The sequence below is a fragment of the Melopsittacus undulatus genome, chromosome 6, assembly GCF_012275295.1.
Source record: "Melopsittacus undulatus isolate bMelUnd1 chromosome 6, bMelUnd1.mat.Z, whole genome shotgun sequence".
Taxonomy (NCBI): domain Eukaryota; kingdom Metazoa; phylum Chordata; class Aves; order Psittaciformes; family Psittaculidae; genus Melopsittacus; species Melopsittacus undulatus.
Genome location: NC_047532.1, coordinates 84,942,881 through 84,962,496, shown reverse-complemented (window position 1 = coordinate 84,962,496; position 19,616 = coordinate 84,942,881). Strand labels below are relative to the sequence as shown.

At 43.7% G+C, this 19,616-nt stretch overlaps 1 protein-coding gene across 1 annotated transcript in view; it reads left to right on the top strand.

The window, feature by feature from the left end:
- MAMLD1 (mastermind like domain containing 1) overlaps window positions 1-19,616 on the top strand; it is a 79,545-nt gene that overhangs the window by 43,481 nt on the left and 16,448 nt on the right. The window contains exon 2 of the mRNA XM_031048259.2: window positions 3,124-4,836. Coding sequence (XP_030904119.2) covers window positions 3,124-4,836 — 1,713 coding nt within the window. The remainder of the gene's footprint in view (window positions 1-3,123; window positions 4,837-19,616) is intronic.

The following is a 19,616-nucleotide window of genomic DNA, read 5'->3' as shown; positions in this document are numbered from 1 at the left end:
TCACTGATGATCTCCTGCCACTGTTGTTGTCAATGTATTTGTATGGAGTCAGATGAATGTATGAGTGGGGAATACTGAACCCCAGCCAGCCCAAGAACAGATTTCTTCATGTACCTGATACTTTATGCGCCTGGTGAAATGCTGTGGTCTGCTTTTTTCACCTGTGATCTGTTAGAAGCAAAGGGCTCATGATACACAGGCATCCTTCTAATCAAAATTATCCTATGGTTTCTTTAGTTGCTTTAAGGATGGTGTCTTCCTCTCAAATGTGGGGCTGTAGTCAGATCTAGCAATGCTACTGAACTGTGAGGAGTTCCACCTGCCTGCACCTGGGGAAACTGGTGTTCTGGATTTTACAGTCCTGGTGCAAATGTTCACCTGGAAACAGAGGGCTTGTTTTCCAACAGAACATGACACATCAGCTAATTTCACTGCCTCTCTTACGGCCAGGCTCCTTGCGTGGGCTAAGCAACAACATCCTGTTTAAAACCTATTTAAAGCCCCAGTTTTGGAATGCCCATGCCATCTGAAAGCTGTGGCCTTATTTATCTGTTTACATCTAGTAATAGTCTTGGGGAAACAGAGTTTTGTTTTCCCATCAGATTTATTCCCCAGTGCAACAGTTAAAAAGCTATTTTTCAAAGTGTGTAGAAAGCCCAAATTTTTCCGCACTAAATCAGTGCATAGGAATGTCCTATGGCAGAGGCAGCACTGGCAAGGACATGCATGCCAGCATGTCAGCTGGCCAAGTGTGGGAGATCCCCCACCACTTCCTGCCTGAAGGTTCCCAGGGTGCAACTTGGGAACATGCTGTGTTTATTTTGGATGTGTGAAACCCCTGTACAGATTCCCTATACGTGTCTGGGTTTAAATGTGTGTAGTTATGCTCTACCGACATGTTTCAGCCTACACAGGGCAACATTTGTTGAAACATGCAGCTCTGGCTTCGTTTTAGCACAGAAAATGAAGGAAAACAATTTCATCCATCATTAGACCCACAGTTGGGAGAAGATTTAGGCCTTGTTCCATTTCCCAAAGCTAAGCAAATTTTGGCCTCATCAGCCTAGAGGAATAATCACATCTCTGATGCTTCAGCTGTCTCTGGTGAGCTGTGAAGGCAGCGTCTCGCAGACCAGCAATTCAAACCACACGTAGCACTGTGACCAAGGAGGGCTGTGGGGTAACCTCTGAACAGCGGCTGAAAGCAGCGCTCCAGCACTGGCTCTCACTTGCCAGTGGTTTTTGAGTGTAACCCATGTGAAAGCAATGCAACTGGAGGTCACAGGGGAGCAATACTCATTGCTCTGGTGAGGGGTAGCTCTTAGAGGGTAAGGGGAAGAAATCCATGTCAAAGGGTCTTTGCCACAATGCCATGTGAAACTGCTGCATCTGTTGGTAGAGGGGAGGTAAACTCCTCTTAAATGCTGATCAGCATCTCCCTGCAGCATGCAAGCCTGCTTTTCCATCTGCCATGATGATCATGGACAATTAGCTTGTATCTTCTCACTCTCCTCCAAATGTCTGGGTAGGCTGAATGCTAGTATGGCAATGACCTGTACTGATCCTAAACTGCATCTGTAGCCTAAGCAACTGTAAGCACAAATCTGCAACCTTCTCTCTGCCCACTAAATCAGAAATAAGTGATGAGACAACACTTGTGTGAGTCTGAGTGAGCTACTGGGCAGCTCTCCCATGTTGGAATAAAGCATGTTCAGGACTGCTTGAAAATAGGCTGAATGTAGTGGGGAGACAGTGGCCTTCTTTGCAGAAGGAGCCACAGAAGGTACACCCAACTTGTGCCCTGCAGCCTCCACACACCCTGTGGCTATGGTGCTCTAAGAGCACCAAAGTTGCTGGCTGTTGTGTAGCAATTCTCAGGCAAAACTGTGGTGTGCTCAATCATTGGTGTAACGTTTAGGAGTCAGTCATCACCCACCACAGCCCTAGAATGCACCTGGTTACACTGGGTTAGGTGGTGGGGCTTTTCTGGTGATATGAGCTGATATTAGATGTGATCTTTTTTCATGGCACTAGATGACTGGGAGCCCTTGCAGTTGTAGGCCAGAGCAGGGAGAGGCTCTACTGGGAGCTGCCCTAGAGGAACAGTGACCTTCTATGGTTTTCCCATTGCTGATTAGCTACTTCTCAAAATGCTACATCCCTCTATTGATAAACAAGAACGTAACACTTATTTCCCTTAACTTGAAGCAGCAATGTTAATGTCTGATTAATCCTATAACAGACAGGTCATGCTTCTTAAGACTGAAAACCACAGATGATTATATTTGGAAGAGACTGCCGTATCATGCTGAATTAGTATTAGAAGTGTTCTCAGTTTGAAGGCAGATTTTTTCCCCTAAGATTTGTGGATTTACAACTTTACAAATTCTTGTAGATCAAGATACTTATTGGATAAGTTTTGAAATCACTTCCATTTTTGTGAATGACTTGCAATCCTTCACAAGAATAAAGCCCATACTGCCTTAGACTTAGAAGAATAAACAAAGACTAAGAGGTTATTTACTGTTTCTGAAATCCAAAACATCTGTGAGTTGGAGGCTTGAAAGTCTGTTTAGATAGATAGTTGAGAATTTGTTTTGGTTTGGTTTGTTTAGAAAGTATGCCAGTTATTTCAGATGTCCTGCCCGTAAAGAATGTAAAACAATTCAGTTGTCCCAGGTCTGAATTTAATCTGAGTCACTGGCAGAAGGTCACTGAATACAGTCCAGGGTTTCATACAGATCTGCCATTTAGACCTAAAAAATGTCATCATAAAAATGTAGCATGTTTGCTGTGCAGGGAGTATAATGTCTTAATTGAAATGGAACCAGAAACTATTTAAAACACTCCTATTACAGTTCATATGCAGACAGTACTGTATAGTTTTAACATCTGTTGTAAGGCCAATATGTGAGATTTAGCCTTTGTCTGACTATAATTCTTTTGATTTCAGTGAAGTTGCACCCACTTAAATCCTGATTGAATTTGTCTCAGATGATTGGTTTTTTAATTATATGATTTAATTTTCTTTATCTCCAGCCCAGTGTTACAGTGTGGAGCTTCAGAGCATGTTAGAATAAGGTCAATAATGGATCCTTTCTTCTTCCTTCTTTATTTTCACAGTTACAGGGATCCATTAAAAGGAAACTGGAAGATGACAGCTCTCCTGCCTCCAGCGGTGTGCCTGATGTCATCTTCCCAAATGACAGTAAAAGACTTTGTCTTGATGATGTAAACCTTGCTATGGGCCAAGGTACCAATCCGAATGTGGCGTGTCCAGAGATGCAAAGTTCTTCATTCTCCACTGGTCACGGTGCTTCCTCCCTGGGAGTCGCAGGTCATCCAGTGCTCCTTGAAAACAATCACATAAATGGTGGTGGCATCGGTTCCCCGTTTTCAGTGCCACCCAACACCGAAATAAATCAGAAGGGATCAATAGGAGCGCAAAACAATACCATTGTCCACTATGATGAGAAAGGAAACAGCTTGCAGTCTGTGGACCAAGAGCTGCAGGATCTATTGGAAGAGCTGACAAAAATGCCTGATCCTTCTCCCAATGACCTGGACCTGGAGAAGATTTTGTGCAGCAAGGCTGAAGAGCCCCTTGGGCTGAGTCATTCTCAACCAAGCATAAGTACCACCCCAAAGTCCTCCCCACAGACCTCCCACTTGGAGAACCATGTTGCTAACAAAGACTTTTCTCCGGGTTGCAATCCGACCAGTGGAGGATCTCCTCAGATGAGACCATCATCTGCTGGAGCCAACTTCCAGGTTCCTTCCTCAAGCAAACCTGTTGCATCACCCATCTCTACAGCAGCTCAGAGCAAGAACCAGCCACCACCTATGCTTCCAGTACCCCTACCCAATCTACCTGGCTCCAACTGGCATGCTCAGCAGCTAAAGCAGCTGGCAGCTAGCAAGCAGGTGTCTACTACTAAGCAACAAGTACAGCCTCCTAGCTGGCCAACTATGTCTCCTCCTGGTCTCTCTCCACCTTACAGGGCAGGATCATCCCCACACCATCAGCCTTTCAGTCCTCAAAACGTAATGGTATCTGGCATGCCTGCTAATAATTTACAAGGAAACAACATTCAGAGTCCTCAGAACACCCTGCTTTCAAGCATGACTTCCAGCAGCACCCCATCCAGCGGCCCCTCTCCTCCCTATGGGTCTGAGAAGCTCTCCAGCCCAGCTCTGAACCAGCAGCCCTTCAGCCCGCAGAGCTCCATGCTGCCCACCCTGACAGCAGCCAGCTTACCAGCCAACAACATTAAAAGTCCACAGAACAACTTGGTTGCCAGCATGGCCTCTACAAATACTGGACCTTCTCCACCGTACAGGCCAGAAAAGCTCTCAAGCCCAGCTCTGCATCAGCAGCCCTTCAGTCCCCAAGGTACATTAATCTCTAACATCACTCCCACCAGCAACCCCACGAACATGCAGAGCTCGCTTTTTAAGTCAATGACTACAAACCAGTCCAAAAATATGAACATCATTATGCAACAGCCATCCACTAGCTTGCAGCCAGGTCTGGTGGCTGACAGCCCTGTTAGCCAAGACCAGTTTTCTTTCAATAACACCAAACCACTGTCTCACTTTGCCTCAGACTCAGCTACTCAAAAGATACCACCTCTGACAGCAGGACAAGGGCAGCAGTCCCTCATTCACTACCTGCAGCAGCAACAGCCGCAGCAGCAACAGCCATCTCCAGCTGCACAGCCACCCCAGCAGACTAACAACAGCCAGTTTCTGCAGCAGCAGTTTCGGCAGCTGATGCAGCCACATCGGATGCAGAGGCACATGCAGCCTGCCACGTTGCCATCTCAGAGCAGACAGGTGAGAACGTCTCTTCTGTATTACGTGGCTTGCGTGAGGATACTGAGTTGTTTTATTTCTTATTGTTACTTTCCTTGGTGTTTCAAATGCGGCGTCACTGAACTTCTGGGGTGTGCACAGTGTATGCATGGACAAGGCAATGACATGGTGCTGGTGTTGTCAGAGTAACTTTATTTCTTTAGTTGGGATGTCCCTTAATTCCACTGTGCATTGTCTCTTCTAGCCAAGTGGAGAACTTTTGTGCCATTAGGCGAAACACATTTCATGCCACTAAAATGGATTATTTTTATATGTAGAGGTGATTGTGATGGTTTTGACTGGGATAGAGGTAATTTTCTTCATAGAGCTAGCATGGAGCTATGTTTTGTATGTATTCTTAGTTAGCTTATACTGTAAGCTGTACAGATGTTCCTGTAATATGTTTCTCATCATCTTTTACTGAGAGTATCTTTCCTTAGTGCCCTTCAAGAAGTTACTCCCTGTGTTATGCTTCTGAGGCTAGAAAAGATCAGGTGGGGTGAGAAGTGAAGTTAAAATATGACTCCATATACAGCAGGTCAAACAGTACAGCTCCTGAATAGCAGAGGTATACTTGAAATACCTGTTGCTAGCACTTGCCAGGAGCAATGCCCTGCTTTGGCTGAGGGCCATTCCCCACCCTCTGTTGCTCTGTGATACCAACCCAGCCGGTAAATGCAAAAATGCAGCTGGCAGCAGTGAGACAAAGCCCTGATTCCTCTCCAGCAATTTCTCCCTGAGACTCAAGGAGAGGCACGAAGCACCACCCCCTACCACTGTGCATCAGACATACACTGTGAATGGGGACTTCAGGGCAAGGAAGGACATGGGGGCTCAGTCTGAGAGCAGCCTGGCTATGAGGAATAAATAGCTATCTTTTTGCTAGCAAAAATAGTATGAAACATTGAACCTCACCAGCAAAGCCACTTACCTTGTTAGACTGAACCAGCTTTGGAAGCAGAGTCCTTCAAGTTGCTTAGTTGCACACACAGGAGCTCTACCAACTACTCATGAAGGATTGAAATGCTTCTCACCCAGCAAAACAGAGTTTGATGTCTGAAGCTTTGCTAGGATTTGCTGGAGAGTGTGGTGCTTATCTGGGGAATATGCTCCAGAGCCTGGATTATTTTGCTCTTCTTCACTGCTAAGTGAGTGGTTCTTACAGAGGTGGATTTCTTCAATGTAGGTGACTTGGTATAACCTCGTCTTATGGTAGCAATGAGAAATACTGGGATAGTTACAGTTTCTTTGTAGTAAATCAATGAGGTGCATTCTCATTGTGCCACTTTAGGATCAAGTCACTATCTTCCAAGTTGCGCACACTCAGTACTCAGTATTTCAATACAGACAACTGGGCAGGACTGGTGACTCTCCAAATTTGCTTATCCAAATACATAACATGTAACAATATGGCATGGATAGTTCACTTTAAAGGGTTATCAATATAAGGCCCCTAATTTAATGAAGGCCTGAAGCAGTTATGATGCTATAAGCATGTGAAGAGCCTGTTTGTGTGCAGAGGGACCCAAATAAAACAGAGGGTCTTTCTGGCTTGGGATCTAAGAGTATGGATGGGCAGTGAGATTGAAATGAGTAAGTTGCTGCAGCTTCATGTATTACAGCCTATCAGATGGTTTGGTCAGGAGCAGCGTGGCTGAAGAATACTTTCATGGTGCTTTACTGCATCTCAGATGATGGCTAGTAAGTTGTTAACTCCAGTAACATGATTGCTTTTGATTGTGTGTCCATAACCTTTGAGCATATTTCTTTTTTCTGGCTCTGCTGCTGGGTGGAATTGCCACATCCCTCTGGATTCCTGAGGTTTCCTGTGCCCTAGTTTCCCTGCTTTGCATTTTGCATTTTTGCCTTACACCTCTGAACCCCTCCATCACTGATTAGCCAAAAGAAAAGGGAAAGAATTCCTGCACTGAGTCTCTTTAATTGGCCAAAATAGCCCTTCTTCCAGCAACTTTCCTTTTCTGCCTGTGCTGTGTTCTAGCTGATTCTCACCATTGGAGAGAGTTGTTATAATCCAGTGGCTATTAGTAAAGATCAAGGACAGTTAAGGCAATGATTACAGGTGATGAGCATTTTACATTTTCAGACTAGTTAGGTAAGCTTATGGTGCCTCCCTCATTTCACAAGGAACACTTATGCTACAATAATTACACACCAGATGCCAGTGCTTCAGTTGTACAGTCTGTTGAGCTGTGGAAGAAAGATGGTGGATGTTGAGGAGTGAAGCATTTTGTTAGGCTTTAATGACTTTACTGCAGATCTTGTAGAAGAAAATGGACCCTGAGTTGCTGAATTGAAGAAAAAATTACATGGAAAAAAATACTCTAGGTGGGAAAGCTTCAAATTCAGGTGTATTTGCTGTGTTGCTTTGACTCTAGCATGTTGAGCTGTTATTTGTCTGCAACAGAGTTCTTACTTTCATTGAGACATTGATACTGAAGTTTTGGACCTGACCTGCTGTGCACCAGTTTTACTCTGTTGTAGGAAAGTAGTTCCAATGACTGTGGTTTTCATTTCCAGCAGTGTACCCAGAGCTGAATTTGAGCTTTGCAGCATCTCCTTCCTAAGGCGGGTGATGAATGTGACTTTTCAAGCATGGAACAGTGTTTCATTTAAAGGCCATGCGTTAAGGGTTCAGAAGACAGGGGACACAACTTCACCATCTTCAAAAATTAGTAACCTTCTGGTGGGAAGTTGCCTTTTTCAGCCTCATTCACAGAAATTTGCTCAGCGAAACCCAGCAGCATTCCTTGGAATGCTTGGAAGTCATCCCCTTGCTCTATGTGTGTGTGTGTGTTTGTAAATGTGACTAACATTCACAAGAAGAAGCATAGTGCTTTCTTCTTTTGAGCAAGAGGTGCAGCTTTGTGAAGGGGAAGAATGTGGATGGTGGCCAGTTGGAGAGAGAACAATAAACCATGAAATCTGATCCTTGTAGCAGGCAGAGAGCAACATGGGGAAGAGAGCAGCCCTGGGACACAGCCCCGGAATGAGCTTTTTGCTGTTGTTTCAATGTGTATTAAAGCAAAGACTCTGCATTCCAAAAGCTGGGTTACTACCTGCAGCTCTACCACTCCTGTACTTCATGATGTATCTCTTCAGCATAATCAGTGTGCATCCCTGATCCTGTATTGCCTGGACAACTGGCAAATCTGATAAGGGCTAATCTTTTCCCCTCTGAAGCACTATGTCTTTATTGTTGAGCATTGACAGATATTGATTGAGGCACTGACGGATTGCGTTGTGTGATGTTGCAAAGCCTGGTGGTGCTAACATTGCTCTTGTGAATGTGTACAGGTTTTCATTTTACTCATGTAGGACTGACGCTTGCTGAGTGAAATTACACTCAAAGGTCTGGACTAATAAATCCACAATGTAAAGACAGTAGTAAATGTCAGAGAGTCAAAGATAGTCTTCAGAACTATCACTGTTTTCTGTGCTTAAGCTTAGCCACTTGACTTTATTGGCTGTTTCTGGGGGAATGAAAAGCTGCATTTGCCCAGGCAGGTTGAATGGTTGGGTATCTCCCTGATTTTCCTGACTAAATACAGTTTGGACTTGCACATCTCCTATTCTGGCATGTCAGATACACTGGGCCCAGTTCTGCCTTCAGCAATGCTGATACTGCATCACCGCTTCCAGAAGAGCTCTTCTTTTGCTCTCACCAATATAAGAACAGACAGAGGTCTTTGTGAAGGGAAAGGAGGGTTCCCCTGAGGGCAGGAAAATGAAGGGTGATCCCTGCAGTTTAAGACTGGAATAAAAGAAGCCCTTTGGGTGCCTATTACTTTTCCAAGCCCAAGTTTGTCTGAGACTTGAGGGTCTGAGGGAGGAGGGACAGTCCTGCCCACTGCCCTGTGTGTAAGATGCTGGAAACCAAAACACAACTTAAAAGGTTGTTTTGTTGGGGGGATGTAGCTAATAAATAGCCATTGTTTGGGTGGGACACACTGTGCATTTCTGAGCTCCGCTTGCACTGGAGGAACTGAATGTGCTATTCTTAGAGCCCTCTGCATTCCTGCTGACATCCAGATACTTGTATACTGGATTGTCAGTGAAGGGTATATTTGTTTCAGCTCCATTGCCAAAAATAATGGCAGAGGAAAACTGATAGGAAAAGAGACAGAGAGAAAAATAGTATAATTTGCAGCAAAAATAGTTGTATTTTACTACATGTGGACAGTATATGAGATAGTGAAGAGCATACTGAAGACTAAGAAAACCTTTGAAAAGGACTTGACAGTGTTTATTTAACTGTGGTAAAAGCAGCAATACAGTATCTGAGTTGGCAGAGTAAATTATAGGTTGCAGAGAAAGACCAAAACCCCTGAGCAAGATTCAATATACTGGGGGGGAAAAGGGGAGTTCCTGTGAGTGAATTAGACAAAAGTCTTGTTTCTGAGCATGAGTTCCCTAAATATAGACACAAAAGTGAAGAAATGTACAGATATAAAGAACAAACTGACCCCGAGCTTGGAAGTCAAAGGTTAAATAGATATAATGGAGTACAAAATTGTACTGGTTCTTATATTAATATAAACAGAAAAGTTAATTCCAGGGGCTGATTCCTGATGTCCTGTGTTGTGTGAGGTTATTGCTGCCCATGGAAAGTCAGTGCACCATGACTGATAGGTGAGACTGTTCTGATTCAGCAGCACTTCAGGTTTATAAGCTCTGATGCAGATTGATTAAGAGTTTGGAGAAGCAGAGAGCACAGCCCACACAGCATCTAAGTATACACAGTCCTCTTGTAAGTACAGGGAAAATCATGTTTTATTTGGGATTTCCATGTTGTCACAAGGAGTCTTCCTAACACATAAACCAACTACAGTATCATGTGTTACTAGTAAGACCATCAATACTGGTCAGATTTCATCTGCAGTTTCATCCCCATCCCCCCTTCTTCTGTAAGTGTCAAACTTACTTTAAAGCCACTATGAATGAAACTGATGGTATTTGTCTTTGTTTCTCCCTCTCCTCTTTTTTCCCTGGAAAAAAAGTTTTTAAGATATTGGTGGATTTTTTTTCTTTTACTAATGCTGTGGAGAAGTAAAACAGATTTGGTTTCAAAAGGCAATGGTAGCACAATACCAAAGCAAAGCCTTTGTGGGAGTGGAGAGCTTTTGAAGGCAAAGCAGCAAGCCCTCCAGCTAATTAAGTGCCTTTGAATAGGCGAACAAAGGAAGCTGGTGATGAATCTGGATTACAGAGAGCAATAAGGCCGAGCCTAGAGTCTGACCTCTCCACAGATGTAAAAACATCTTCTTGAATGGTCATTTCTGAATTCCTATTTATCTGTGCACTTGCAACTGCGTTGTTACCTTTCCCAAGACTGGAGATTCTCCCTGTGTTCAAGAGGCTGAAAGGAGCTTGACTGTTACTGTCAGACTGGCATCTTGTCCCTTCTCCTCCCCTGTGAATACATACTGAAAGATGAGTTTTGGAAAGTAAGGAATAAACTTGGGAAAGGAACAGGGTGCTTGGCCTCAACATGCCAACAGCAACGCAGCGTTTTCAGAACAGTAATCAAGATAAAATCTGGGTTCACATCTGACCTTCTTCGCCTATTGCTTTTCTTGCAGTGTGTTTTAAATCACCTGTATTGTCATCATCTCTCAGGTTATAGGTGTTCCAAAGCATTTCCCTGCTATGGTCTAGTCCTTGTAGCCATGTCTTAACCTTCCCAGTTCTTTGGCTTGTATTTAAAGATGTTTCCAGACACTGATATTTCTAGCAGCTCTGCCTAGTGCACTCATCATTCCTTCCAGTTTAGCCATCTGTTGTGCTCAAAGTGCTTTTGGACACCACATAGCACATCATTATGGGGAGCAGTCTGCAGAGGAGAAGCTTGTAAATAGACCAGACCCTTCTGAACACCACGTGGGGATCATCCTCCCCAACCTCACCATCACCCTCCTTTGGATCTGAAATTAATATGAACACTAAACCAAAGCTGCAGCACCTTCCTCAGTCCAGACAGGTCTTTCCCTTAGTTATGACCTGTTTAATAAAATGGAAGATGTTTTGCCAGCAATTTAACACTTGGGACATATATGGGAATATATGGACATATATGGGAATCTTACACTGGACAAAAATGTCCATTTGGAAAGAAAGAAAGAGACACGGAAGGTGCTATAAACACCCGAAAAGGGTGCTGGAAGGTGAAGACAGTCTTTGTTACCTGCAGGACTATGAAGCGATGGTGGAGGGAGGGCTTATGTATTGTCCAGGGTTTTGGTGGTGAAAGACAAGAGGAAGGAGTACTCTTGTGCTGTGAACATGTGGATGGAAATGTGACTTCTCCTAGATTTCATTAAGGCATTGCATTTCAGCCTGACAAGATGCTTTAACAGGTTCCCTGGTGCCCGGGACACAAGCTGTGTGGCAGTGTTGTAGCCCCCAGCTCTGTATGGGGAGAGCAGAGCAGAGTGTGCATCACACAGAAGTTCTACATTAACCCAAAAAAACCCTCTCTTGCTTCTGTGGTTTTGAGTTTTAAGCAACAGACAGTTGTTTCCTTCTGCTCTGCAGTGCACGGTGGGAGAGGAACTCCTCTACAGTGGTGATATCATGCTAAAAAGTGTGTGATTCATTTGATGTGAAACTATATTCTGGTACCCATTTGAACCAAAACCACTCTGATCCTGACAGCCTGGGTGGGCAGTTTCTCTTGGGTTTTCTAGGCAGCTTGGTAGCCGTATTCACAAGTTCCCCTGGGCTAAACATCATCTGAATCAGGCCCCAGCTGCAGGTTTTCTTGCTTTCTTTTTTCCCGAGGAACCTCTTCTGTTTCTTTGTTACCACAAAAAACCCAAATCCATCCATATGCACAAATCTTTACATTAATAAGAGTTGAGCAAAAGGGTTTGAACATATTTTTTCCTCAACTGTGCCCTTAGATGCAATGAAGCTATAAACAAGCAAGGAATCTAGGGGAAGACTCAGTGACCTTCGCACTGTTTGGCTTCATAATGAATGCCATAACTTCCTTCTTGTGTATCATTCTTAAAAATAACAACATGAACAGTGGTTGCTGATGGGCAAAACATGCTACTTGCATCCTCATTTACAATTAGTGCACCCATAATTCTTATATTAAAAAGGTGCGTTCATGGCATAGTCTCCTGCTGAATAGCAATGAGGAAATGGTTTCTATAACCCTATTGTATACCCAACTTGTTTCATCTGTGCTGTTTTAATTAATATCCCATTAATACCCATTAATAATATATATATACCCAATAATATACCCATTAATATCAGAACATCTTAATTCCACTTTTCCCCCACATTTGTGGAAGATAAGTTTTTTGTTGTCTGTGTTTCCAGTATCTTTCCTAGTAAATGACAGTTTTGGGGGCACTTATTTTGAACTAAAGCAGGCTGGCTTTCAGTAAATGTGCCCCCAAACCATGCCCTTCTTACTGCCTCAAATGTGATGCTTACATTAACAACTGCCTTTAATACTTTTTGCAGCGATACCGTGAAAGCACCGTTTGTACCCGTGAATTTGGGGGTGGCATCTACCTGGTATTGTCTTGTAGCAGCCTAAAATCACATCTGCATTTCCACCAGGCAGAAACAGTTACAGGACCAAAGCCTAATTTAACAATTAGACTAAAAAGCAAACAGACAAATAAGGGAGTCCCATAGATGCTGTTAACCCGTGTGCCTGGCGCCGTTCTGCAGGGTGGGGTGGCTGGAGCAGCCTACTGTGTCCTCCTGCTTTCAGTCATTCTGCCTCTCTGCAGTGAAGGCTGCGCACCAAGTAAGAGTACAAACATGTTTTCTTTCAGATGCAATACCTCGAAATAACTTTCCTGGTAAAATGAACTCAGTCTCTGTTTTTTCTTCTTCTTCTCTTTGGGCATTTTGGAGAAATTTCAGCATGTGGGTGGGGGAAAACAAAGCCACAGCTGTAAACAGGAACTGATATTGTCTCCATGTCTGAATGGGGAGAGAAACTGAACTGGCCTTGGTGGTTCCCTCGTGCATCTGTGAGTCTGGAAACACTGGGATGATTCACAGTTTGCTGGTTAATACAGGAGCAAGCAAAATGGTGTGAATTAACGGCCATTACAGAGCTGTGCTGGATGGCAAATATCCCCCTAGAACAAATGATGTTTCACAGAGACTGCTTAGAGAAAGAGGTAATGGGTCTTAAATACAAATTAGAAGCAGCCCCATCAAAGCTGTTAACATTAAGGTTTGAAAGCCAAACACTATCATGAGCTGTCTTCAAAACTGTACATTTAGGAAGTGTATCAGTCTGGCATGCTGGCTGTGTAATATTTCTTTCTTGAGCACTTTGTACTATTTCAAGCAGCCAGCACTAATAATTGATAGAAATCCACAATCAGAATATAGCATCTCAGGGCTTTGAAGGATAATCACTTTATTGCATATCTGGTTTAATTTTTGATAGCATACAGAAAGGCAAATACTACCATTATCAGTATGTAATTCTTAAAAAGCACTACTGTTGACAAAAGTAATCCTATATTACAATTTAACCCTTTTCATATGGGAATGTTAAAAGAAGAAGATAAAAAATTGCATTACTGTAACATAAATAATATTCTCTATAAAACCCACAAAATTATTTAACATTTCTTATTGAAGTGATACCTTAGATCAGTGTCAGACAGACACAGATGTGCATGCAGGTTATGGACAAGCTGTGCCAAGCTATTTTTCCCTCTTACAGAATTGATGAGAGACTCACAGAGGGTAAGCCCTGTAAGGCAGACAAAATAGTATAATATCCTAGTCTAGCCAAGTAATAGCTTGATCTTGTAAGGATTCAAACACACGCACCTAAATTTGTGCAGTGGGAGGTCATTGTAGGACAATGACAGGATTATTTCTGAGAGCAGAGTGAATCATGTATGTGCACAGTCTGTATGCTCAAGAAAAACTAAAGGTGGAGGAGCAGGATGCAGCAAAGGGCACAGTTGTCATTGGCAATGGCATATTAGTGCAAAAAGAGAGAGTTGGAAGCACTTGTTCCTATATCAGCTCCAGTTTACATTTGGATTCTTTTTGGCTTTTTGGTTTTGTTTTTCCTGGGAGTTAGTACCAGCAGTTTGTACACAAGCCAAACTCTGAATAAGTTATATTTTCATCAGTCCAGTGATTATTTGCAGTCCTCTGGCATTTGGTTTCTTTTTTGCAGTCATGGGTTGTGAAAAGCATTTGCCCCTTGCAGGAAGAAAAGCTGCCCCCTCGTCTCAGGCATGGCAATAATGAAAGCGAATGGGGAAAAACGAGTTCTTAACAAAGACTTTTGTGACTGTTTCTTCCCTCTCCAGAAAGATGAGGACATGTTATCCTGGGATAGCAGCAGTATGTATCCCTGTCCTACACAAACCCATTTCTTTCCCTAATTAAATACTCAGGGCTTTTGGAAGCTTCTCTTTGCATAATAAATGTCTTTAATATTTCCTTTACTCTCAGGCATTATTAAGTATAAACTGTTACCGTACTGGATTGAAGGGTAGTTTACATGGCACTTGTATTTGGATAGTCTGCTTTCTTTTACCATTGCTCCGAAGGGTATGTTTAAGCAATGAATGGGTAATCATATGAGCATTAATTTTTGTTTCACACAGCCCCCTTTTCCCCTCCTTTCTGGCTCCGTCAGTACACTTTCCACGTCAGCATTTTAGTTTTCTAAGTAGAAATGTGGCATTTAGCAGAATAGATGTATAACAAGAATGAGGTACTTTTTTCTCCTCTTTTTCTTCTCCCAAGAGATACCCTGTGACTTCCTCTATTAGTCCATTAATCGCCGTAGCTCAAAATTCAGTCTGATCAAAGGAGCAGAACGAGGTTGAAAAGTGCAGATTCTGGCAATTGACTTGACTGTTTAGATTCCCTGCTGAGCTCATTTAGAGCTGGAATTAAGCTATTCCTGCCTTTTCGTCCCTGCCTTGGTAATAGTGCTGTGCCTCATGCCACACAGGGAAGTGCCGAAGGCAGCGCAGCCATTCCCACCACCCGGACTCAACTTGCACCAGGGAGCAGCCTCCAGGATCTAAAACACCGAGTCTTTCTGTGCCAGGAGAAAGCTGAGTAATCTTGTCTTAGTTTGATAAGAAGGTCCGTGTTTAGATTGCATTAGTCGACTGCAGGAAAAGTGGAGAACCGGTTAACTGAAGGTGCCAGAGTGAATACCGATGGTTCTGTGGCTCTGTTTAGGTTGGTTGAACGTGTTGTGAGTGGGAAGGAAAGAATTAAAACCAAAAAGTAAAGGGGAAATTCGTAAACAACATGAAGTTTCTTGTAAAAGTTTTCTTCACGGTGTAATGACTCACTTGAGGAATACAGTTGGTTTTAATGCCTATTTATATGTGCAGTTAGAACTGGTGCTGCTTTCTCTCATTAATTGTCTTGTTGGGTCTTGTTTGCTTAAGGCAAAAATGCAGACTGCCCATACCTGTGTTGTTCGCTGCAGATTAACATCTGATTTTGCAATCCTACACATCTCCTATTGCTGCAACCAGGACTTACAAGTTCTCCAGGAATAGCGTCGGGCTCTTGATGTCAGTTGTGATTCTGCAGGTCCCCAAAGCGTGCTAATATGTCTCAGACTGAGGTAGACTCATTTGATGCGCAGGTTCATATCTCATTAAAGTGAAATATTGTTAGTGAAATGTGAATGGCATTCTATTATCAGAAAATATTATGTGTTTAATGGCTTAAGAGTGCTTAAGGTCAGCAAGAAGAGAGAAATACTGGTAATATCACCATAGACTGTGTGGTGGTCCCGAAATAGGGGTAAATCTTTAACTGGAAAAAGTTTTGCTAGACATGTTGCTGTTATCCTGTTGGTGTTTTAGGACTTTGTCTAAATCCCCAACATTTATTTATGTTGTATTTTACTTTAAAAAATGCCATTTAGTAAAAACTGTTTTTATTAAGAAAAAACGTTTTCAGTGAGGGGGAAACAGACAAATCCATTTTGTGCCCACTCCAGAGCCTGAGCCTCCTATTCCTACATAGGTGGCATATATCTATATGGCTATAAATTTTAATTCTAAAAAGAACTGTGACCTTTATCAGGGACCCTATGTGGAGTAAGATTAGAAATGAACTCATGACTTAGGTGTACAGCTCCATTATAGGTTGACACTATATAAAAGTACTGTGCTTTAGCTTACAAAGGTTTCCTCTTACTTTACTTTTTCTTACTTTAAAAAGCCTTTGCCAGTATGGAAAGCTAAAATCTTGCTCACTCTGATTTCTTTTTTAGTCTACTTATGATAACAGTATTGAGGCTTTTCATAAGATGAAACACTCTCTAGCTGCATTTAAAATACATGGGTTTGCCTATTTCTGCCTTACTGAAGTTAGAGGGAAGGTACCCACCGGCCGTCTAGGTTACTGTGGAACTGAACTGAAAGTAAAGTTGAATTGTACTCTGTTCTCCTCACAGAGCCTATTTTCTCCTTCTAACTGGGTACTAAAAGGCTTTTTACTGCTGCACTAACATTTTCCAAATAAAACGTTTTTGCCAGTTTCTGAAGAAAGAGAAGAACAAGTACGTCCTTAGACATGCTGGAAGGAGTCCTGCCCCATGGATTATAAACTGAAACAGCTGGCAAGAAGAAGGAATTAAAGTAATCCCTGACATTAGGAACATGGAAATTAGATGACCTGTATATGCCCTGTGTGAGTTTCTAACCCAGTTGCATATGGGCCCCCCCTTTATTGCTGCACCTTTATGGTGCAGAAAACAGAAGTGCAGCTATTCAGCTGGGAAACTGGAACACATGCTTGAGAATATCATGGACTTTAAATGCATTGTATTTTTAACAGTAGCTCGTGATTAGAATGACAGGAAGGAAATGAGCAGAAAACATCCTATTCTATCTCTATATAAAATCTTGCTTGTGAAAGATACAGTTACCACCATAATGATTGGACGCTAATTGATTCATTGTGCTGGGAGACAAGTGCTGAGTGGAGGAGCCAGCGGGGTCATTTTGTTGCTCCAGCTCCAGTTGGGTTGTTTGCTGAGGAAGGGCAGGAGAGGGTTATAAAGCTGCTGCCACTACATTCAGCGCATGTTTTTCTCAGAAGAGAAGAGCCACCGCCAGCCAAGATCTCTTTCCTTTGGAAACTGTGGCTGGGAAGGGCCCCTTTGGCTCAGCAGACAAAGTGGGCAGGCAGACAGCCCCTTTCCTGAATCCCAGGCAGGCACCAGACGGCTGAAGGAAGAGAGGCACCAGGCTGAATTAGATTGCCTCCTGCTTTGGACAGTAAGGCAGAAGCAGGCTTAATTGCTTTGCAGCTGTTCATTTTTTCCCTTTCTCCCTCCCCAGCCCTCCTCTCCCTCCTCCCCACTGACCCCAGTGCAGCCACAGCTCTTACCCCAAGGAAACCTCCCCAGCTTGCAGAGATGTGTCAAGGGTTTCTGGACTCCTTTTATCAGCCTTGATATCCTCCCCTCAAGTCCAGCAGCAGACGAGAAGAGAAAGGAAAGCATTAAGGAAAGAAAGAAGACTCTTTGGTGTAACCCAGTGATTTATGCTTTTGTCCCGGGTTAGTTGTACACTGCTGCTTGTGGCAAGGGGCAGGCTGGGACAGGGCACTGATGGGCAGATGCCTTGGGTGGTGTCACAGGGTGTCATTGCTGGCATCCCGTTGGAGTGGACAAACACAAGGAGCCCCCTGCGATGTGGCACTCCCCGCAGCAGGATTTACGAGACATCCGAGATTTCCTCTTCGGAGCTGTGATACCGGTTACGGAGCTGCTGCCAGGCAGCGTCAATGTCAGCTGGGGGTGATCTGCTGGTGCTCTCACTGGTAAAGGAGTCTCGACACTGAGATGTTCTTGACCTGACTATTAAAGGGAAGGCTTTTATGAACTCGGATTGCTTGCAGGGTTCTTCAGCCCTTTAGAAACGGGCTCATGCCAGACTCACAGATTTGCATGTATCTCATCATCCCAAACTGTCTGAACCTCATGTTTGTTCAGGAAATGGTTTGTTTTCCTAATTGCTCTGACTCCAATCCTGGATTTAAAGACCCAAAACCGTGTTTTCATGCCCTAGCACCGAGGCCGCTGTCAGCCTTCAGCTCACCTGCTTTAGAGAGGGGCTTTGCTGTGCTGTGGTTTAGCCAGCCTTCCTGGGTCTGTTCACCTCCAGCAGCAATGTCAAGCTAACCCAGTTTTGCAGCTGGTATCAAGCGCCAGAGGCAAGCTTTGTACATGTCTCTTTAATTCCTGCACTTGTAGAATTTGGTGTACATTCTCCCTCCGGTTCCACTGACTCACACAGTCCTTGGGGGTGGAGGCAGGGGGAGAACAAGAAGGCTATAACCCAGGTCTCATTTACTCATCTGGTAAAGCCAGTTGTCAGTGAGCCTTCCCCCTCTCTGTCCACAAAGATTATCCCTCTCAGGAGTCTGTTTGGCCTCACAGTTACAATTATGGCATCAGTAGTTTCGTACTTGGCTGTTCTCCTGGGCCAACTGCAGATCCTCTCTCAGAGTGTGGTGTCTGGGTGAGAGCATTAAACATGGAATGCCCGGTGAGCCAACAGTGTGAGGCAAGGCACACAGCCCAGTGTTGTTTGGGAGCACGGGCTGTCATGGCATGCTGCTCTATTGATATGGGACATGTTTGCTGCTTATGTTCTATGGTATCCTTTACAGCATAACAGGTAACCAGTGCAGATTTGTAAGGCACAGAACTATAATGGGGATCTTGGCTCAGGGCCACTGGAGAGATGGAGGGTGTCATTCCTGGAAAGGTGCATGGGTACCAGGTGCTTTGGTGGTTAGAGGCATTTGTGTCTGTAAGAAATGGATTTAGAGGAAAGGTACAGTAGCATGTAAGTGACTATTTTCCCTATTCTGTTCAACATGCAGCCTTACAAGAGCTCTGCTGGTTAGATCTGAATTAAAACCGGCTCCACAAGGTACAAAGGCTCTCGAGCCTCATTGCCAAGACCGGAAATCCATTGTGGCGTCCTGATTAGTGCTGGTGAAATCGGAAACCTTTCTCAGGGCAGATAACAATCTCACAAATGAAAATATAACCTGTTAATCCTGAATTTAACAAGGATGGTTATGCAACTCCAGGCCAAATCCAGGATGCGTCCTATGCGTGTGCCACTTGGTCAGAAGGGATTTGCTGATAGGGAAGGGTGGGATTGTACCCTCTCCCAAAAGCATCCCCTCCTGTGGCGAGAGACAGGAGAAGGGGTGCTGGGGGGTGAGGCTCAGCATAGAAATCATGGGTCATGTGTCAAACCTGACCCCTCTGAAGCTCTCAGCTGAAGTATCTTAAGATGGGGCCTTTAATGTTCCTCCTCCTGTAAGTCCTGAAGGAAGGGGTGATCTGGCGAGACCATCCATGCTTTTGCAGTCTCATTGTAGTCCCTTTAATTACAGGTAAGAATAAGTTCTGGTTTTTTCCTATGTTAATAACCAGTTCCAGGGTATAAATAACTCTGCAATTAGAACAAAACACCTAACAATTTACCATTTGACACCTATACAATCTGCCCGAACCTTGACTGTGCAAGGAATTGTTTCTCCTGCCTGAGTATTTTAGGATTGTTTTACAATGGATGCTCCAGTCATTAAGAAGTGCCAGCCAAGGTACGTTGTGGGGCTGGGGAGCAGAGAACGAATAGCTGTGCCTGTGCTGAGGCTGTAGAGAGCTCTCATTTTGGACATGCAGCCATGGTTTGTTTGAATGCTTCTGTATATTGACCTTTGTTTGTGAA